The sequence below is a fragment of the Ceratina calcarata genome, unplaced genomic scaffold (assembly GCF_001652005.2).
Source record: "Ceratina calcarata isolate Rehan_Ccalc_2016 unplaced genomic scaffold, ASM165200v1 scaffold78.2, whole genome shotgun sequence".
In the NCBI taxonomy this organism is placed as follows: Eukaryota; Metazoa; Arthropoda; class Insecta; order Hymenoptera; family Apidae; genus Ceratina; species Ceratina calcarata.
In genome coordinates, this window is record NW_017179105.1 from 137,757 (window position 1) to 143,887 (window position 6,131).

At 44.9% G+C, this 6,131-nt stretch overlaps 1 protein-coding gene across 1 annotated transcript in view; it reads right to left on the bottom strand.

Annotated features, from left to right (window-relative positions):
* Nucleotides 1-6,131, bottom strand: part of Meltrin (disintegrin and metalloproteinase domain-containing protein meltrin) — a 46,748-nt gene that overhangs the window by 8,805 nt on the left and 31,812 nt on the right. Inside the window, exons 3-6 of the mRNA XM_018034315.2 lie at nt 2,993-3,148; nt 1,092-1,281; nt 447-508; nt 26-190 (exon numbers count right to left, since the gene is read on the bottom strand). Coding sequence (XP_017889804.1) covers nt 26-190; nt 447-508; nt 1,092-1,281; nt 2,993-3,148 — 573 coding nt within the window. The remainder of the gene's footprint in view (nt 1-25; nt 191-446; nt 509-1,091; nt 1,282-2,992; nt 3,149-6,131) is intronic.

Below are 6,131 nucleotides of genomic sequence, written 5' to 3' on the forward strand. Positions count from 1 at the left end.
GCGAGGGTTCAGAAGTTATACTAACTGCGTTGATGATATTCGCGATATCCTTGCAGTGTTGATAAACCTTGTCTAGGTTCTCGTCGAGCGCGATATACTCCTTTTTATCGATCACGAAGACCAGCTCCACGTACCGGGATTGCCTGTTTGCGTTGTACGGTCCACGGACGACCTCGGCCGCCCTTTTGTGCTACAAGACGATACCAAAGGAATCTAATAAGGAATCGCGATCAAAGACATCTCACATTCGTTCTTTTGTATCTCCAAGTATAGCTTTCATTGTACGAAAAATTGGTCGATACAAATCGCAATCGTTTGATCAAACACGTTTTATACAGTCAATTTGTATGAAAAAATATTTCTTTACAGGGAAAAATGTCCCTGAAAGAAAAATAAATCTCAAAGCTAAAAAAAAACGGCGGTGATCGTAAAAGGGAAAATCGTACCCTGGTGGCTCTGTTGCCGCGGTGCCCGTACCCGTGAACATGGTGCGGCGTTCCTTCGTAACCTGTGAACAAAAAACCAAGATCATCGGTCTCGGTCGCGGTCCCGGGATTCTCGGTAAAGTTACACACGGGAGAGGAGCCGGTAAAATGTTGCTCCCACATTCGTTAAGACCGTTAAGGAGAGACCAGTCCCCCGGCACGGACAGGTCTTCCAATCTGGGAAACGGTTCGCGACGAGTTTCGCGAGGATCCATTTGTACCAGAGTCGCGCGTTGCCTTGTTTGTAATTGCAATAAATACATAGCGAATTTATAAACGCGCAAGTAAAAATGACCAAGCAATCGTGTCACGTTTAATATCTGTATTCGTTTAACGTAACGTAACATTACGCGTCCATATCATCTGGCTTAAACTACATGCTATCGTCAAACGGCAAATCGTCTCAATTTCGAGGAGAATTGGATGTATCACGTCACGGATATATCACGGAAATAGAACTCGATCCGGTCCTGGGATTTTCTATCTAGGAAGAGATGCTGGAGACAATTACGGATGCGGTTTCCGGCGAAATTCGGGATAGAGAACAGTGTGGCAGTGACATTTATACTTGGGTGAATGAAGCAGAAAACGGTCGAGGATAGTTACCGCAAGTGTGATTGGCGACGAGATCTGCGTGCTCGTAGACGTAATGATCCGAGTCCAGAGTCTCCCCTCCCGGGTGGATGTGGTGGAGGTTCTCTCCGTCGAAAACAACCCCGCGCAATCCTTTGCAAGTGGACACCGCCACCCAGGACCCAGGAACGTCTCGAACGCTGCCTTGATAATGGCAGAGCTCCTGCGAGTTTCAATCGGATATTTTCAAACTTGTAAACGAGGATCTGTGCGGCTCGATGAGAAAGTCTGATCCTTTTTTACGAAGTAAATTTCTTTGGAAATCGTTACTTTATATTTAATCATTTGCCGCGGTTCGATTTCGTTATATTCTTAAAGAGGCTTGAGAACAAGTTTCCCTCGGCTTATCCCGAATCCTCGAATCCGCGACGCGGTTCACCCGTGCGTCCGACCGGTACAAATATAGTTGGCCCAGATTCCCATTGGGCCAGCCATTTTTTCTGTTCCTCTTTCACCTTCCTCTCGGTAGAGTAAGGACTCGCAACGAATTGCTGTCAACCCCACGAAATCCGATTTAGCGCACGATTTATTTCACATTTACGTAACCTATTCCTTCGGAAAAGAGCTTTCGGCTTTTTCATTCACAGAATACGGAGAGTTTTCTTCTATCGCGTGGGACGAACCAGCGTAATTAGTGTAGCGCGAAACCTCTGAACAGTGCTCTAACTAGTTAGATTCGCGGAATTTGCCCGTTTAAGCGACCGAAATTAGCTCGTCCGTTTGGCCGCGACTGCGAGAGCAAATAATCAACGAGGGAAGAGAACGAGAACGGCGACTGGACGTGCCAATTCATTTATTCAATTGCGTAAAATGTGGAACCGACGACGACGACGACGACGACGACGACGACGATGAACGTGAAGCGCAACGAACTCGCTCGATGAAACACGTCCGACCAATCCGATGCTCTATGTCTGCCCATTAACCGTAAATAACGGATGCGCGCAAAAAATTTACATGTACCGATGCTGGAATCGCTAAAACAAAAAACGCTCGTTTCTCTTTATTCTGTTTTTACGTAGGGGTGGCTATTATGTTCTTCGCGTGATTCACGGTCCGCCTGGAACTCGTACGAGAGCCAATAGAAAATTTATTTTCACCCTTTGAACCAAAGATTTTCCCAAAAACTTTTACAACAGAGCATGACATAAGGTGTGTTCTTCCGCCGTGTTCAAATGTGTCGCTGTTTGCACCCTTCCACTCATCGGCCATATTGGAAGTACAATGACCTATTGTTTATTTCAAACACGCATATATATTACACTCCGAGTAGCTAATTTTTGACATGTTTACGATTTTAAAATTCGCTCTGTTTTAATATGAAGCGTGATTGGTTAGAAATCCAAAATGGCCAACGAGTGCAAGTGTCCGTGTACAGATGGATGTTCAAATGGATGCGCAAGAACACACCTTATGTTTTTAAACAATGCAACAGAGAGTCACCTATTCAAATAAATCAGTTCTATCTCTCCATGCTCTATGTTCGATGCTTGACCCGTTCACAACGTGTAAGACGATCGCAAAGTAATCATTGTAAAATGCTGATGGAAGGAACATTGTTTAGTACATGGGAGTGGTTGTATAAAGAGGAAGCGTTACTCAGTTCTCGTTTATTTAAAAAGTGATCAATACTCTCGAAACGTTCGTCTGCACGGTCAGACGGTGAGTCACTACAATCGATTCACTTGTGTATCTACGTTTTTTAGCTAATTCCGCATTTTCCAGAAATTCGAGTTTTACAAACGTAAAGGAAGATGTTTGTATGTTGATGAACTCAGTATGTCCTTCATAAAATAACGTAAGCTTGACGACGACGTTACGTATAAGCACGACACGCGTCATTTTTTGAAAATATGTAAATGAAAATGACTTACGACTTTGGACGGAGTGTGCACTTTGTACGTGCCCTGATGCTGATGACGCTGCTGGTAGCCGACCGGAATCAGATCCGTGTTCAACCTGAGATCCAACACTCGTTTTTGCCCGTCCAGCTCGAAGGCCACCGTCAGCACATCCGCGTGGTCCAAATCCTGAAAAAAGAAGCGTAAGGTCCAGCTGTGAGAATATCTTTTGCTGACTTTGTGCTAACGCGGCAGTAGAATCATTTAGGAGCTCGAGATCATACACCTGTTGCACTGTTCAAGATAAAACAAGAAAAGAAGTCGAATCTGCGAGGCAGGCAGGCAGGCAGGCTCTCCCAATTGTTCCCAATCAATAGTTCCGACGCCAACGGTTTAGCCGGAAAGTAATGAAACGAGACTTCCTTTACGTCGCTCAATCACAGCGTAGCCAGATCTCAATTGATAAAATCGGTCATAATTAAATTATGAGTAATCTTGAATGAATCATAGATAAAATATTATGCCAACTTCGATTGCCACAACAGCTTTACACACGCTCGTAATGAGAGACTCGTTTTTCTAATCCACGATGAAAACGAAATCAATGAGCGAAATTTCTGTGCATAAAGTCGTCGGAGGCAAATCCACCTGGTCGTACAAACTAACTTGTTGTTGCCGGTTGTCGCACGACCAAGGGTTAAACAGGGGAAACCCTGCAGCTTTCGCGTCGGAGTTGGAAACAATGGGTCGGGGGCGGGAATACTTTGGAAAAACGAGCGCGCGCGAGACCTTTCGTGTCCCCGGCTCGTTTCCAGCAGAACGCAATCAAGGCTGACGTCGAGACGGGTGAAGCGCGTGACAATAGTTGGCTGCCCGCACGAAAGTCTTTAAGACTCCCTTCACACTAGCCAGATTTCGCTTCTACCGCAGGACACGAGATCTACGATAAAAATTAATACTGGTAAATATCTGACGATGAGAAAATCCGTTGAGTAAAAGAGAAAACGATCGCAATTGGATTTTGATAACTGATTTGACGTTTGATACGGTCTGACCGTACCGTATCCGAATCGAGCCTGAGGGGACTTTTATTTTTCTCTCCCCCAATGATACCGCCGCTAACCGAATTTGAGGGGAAACTCGACTCGAAAACCGGTCGATCGATCGATCGATCGAACATTCCCTGCTGGTCGCAATTGCTGCCCGAGGTTTCGGTGTTATCGGAAAAGTTGGAGGAATTGTTTAAACAACCGGAACCGCGTGAAACAACAGTTCCATCGGTAGAATTCCAATCGCTATTGTTTGACTTCTTTTAATGGTCGAAGAAAAAAGAAAAACAAAAAAAAAATAGCAGTGACTCAGTTTGTCGATGTTCACACGCGACGGGTCCACGGCGACTGGAATATCGAGGAACGCTTCCTGAATTGGCTGCGGGCCAGGTATGGATCGCTAACTGTCGGACGAGGACGATGATAGAATCCGCGCCGAGAGAATTCCGCGGATCCATCTATCGCCGATCCAACCTGGATCCTCCGGTCGTGCTCGGAATCTATGAAACGTATGACCCGGGAGACGTTTCCCATCGAGCCCACGACGAATCGGAATTATTTGCCCTACCGTTGCTTTCCAAGGAAGTTATGGCGAAAATGCTATGCAGAATTTCCCGATTCCTTAAAACACAAGCATCGTTTAACTTGGAAGAATATTTTATATTTTATATATGTATTTCCAGAGATGCACGACATCGCTCGATCAATAAATGGTACGCAATGTGACAGTTCAATTAACGAGGTTCGAGGAACTGGAATTTGGAAACTTCCCACCGGATAGGTTCTGGGATATTTCCTGGCAGGGGACGCATCCCCTATGAATTAAACATGGGACGGCGGGCCGAAGGAGGGCGCGAACGGGACCCGTAAATTCATTTGTGGGGCGGCACGCGTCGACGAAAAACTGAACGAGTCGTCGAGTCGAGTCGAGTGGGCTTCGAGACCCCTGAACGATGGGGAGAATATAAATTGTTTAAACGGTCGACTTTCTAGCAAAAACGATCGAATCCTCGTGGCCAGCTAGAAAGCGGAACGAATTCTATAGCAGCTCTTTAAGCTTGATTCATACCAGATCAGCATTTTAATGACGTCGTGCAGAATCAATTTAAAATTGCTGTACAACACTTATTAAAATACTTATTACGAACGCTTCGAATGCGATTCATTGAAAGTTATTACACAGGATCAAAAAAAAAACGTATAATCTTTATTTAAGAGAGAGCCGTCTCGCTACGTGAAATCGCCGAAGAGAAAAGCTTGAACCAGCCACAGCTTGCGTGAAACGTGAAGTATGGGGGATGATTAAAAGGACCGCATTTTGTGCAGCTTATCGCAATAACGGCACCTGGTGGCACGAATGCGTCGCGTTAATTTCGAAATAAACACCTGGCCGTGAATGGTCGGCAATTACCGCGGCCAATCCTGTCTGCGGTGTTCCGGGTTCGGTTAAACGCGGACTGGGTTTCGGATCGAGGATTAACGTTAACGAAAATAACTGGGACGCGAATCGGCGGTGGTCGCTAATTGTTACGGTGATAAACCGCGCCAGGGGTTAGACGATAATTACGCGAACCGTCGGGTTTCTTGGAAACCCGTGCGCTTAACGAGAGGAGCACAATGTACGTAACGCGACAGTGGGGCTCTTTGTGACCGCGTCCAGAATGAAAGGAATCTTTTGATCTACCGCGTTTTAGAAATAAACCGTTTCCGCGTCCTACGTCGCCTAGAAGCAAACACCAAAACCATAATTAAAGTTATCATAACGATGCTCGACCGTTTCTAAATTAACGACGCATCGAATAGGATTACCTCGGTACACCAATACCTCAGTTTGCGTCGTGGTTACGTTCCAAAAAAACACGACGCAAATTGAAACGACGCAAAGTGAATTAAAATTTTCTATAGGAAACCATGTAAAGATCGAAGATAGGTTCCAGGGTTACGAAAATACTACTTTTTAAAAAGAAAATTGAACAAAGTAGATACATTACAACACACTACGTAATTGAAACTGAACTCTAAAATTAGCGAAACAAAGTGAAAATAAAACTGTATTAAAATTGCGTTGATTTTTAGTTAGAAAGGGAATCCCCGTGTTTTGATGGCATGGCACAATTAGAAAC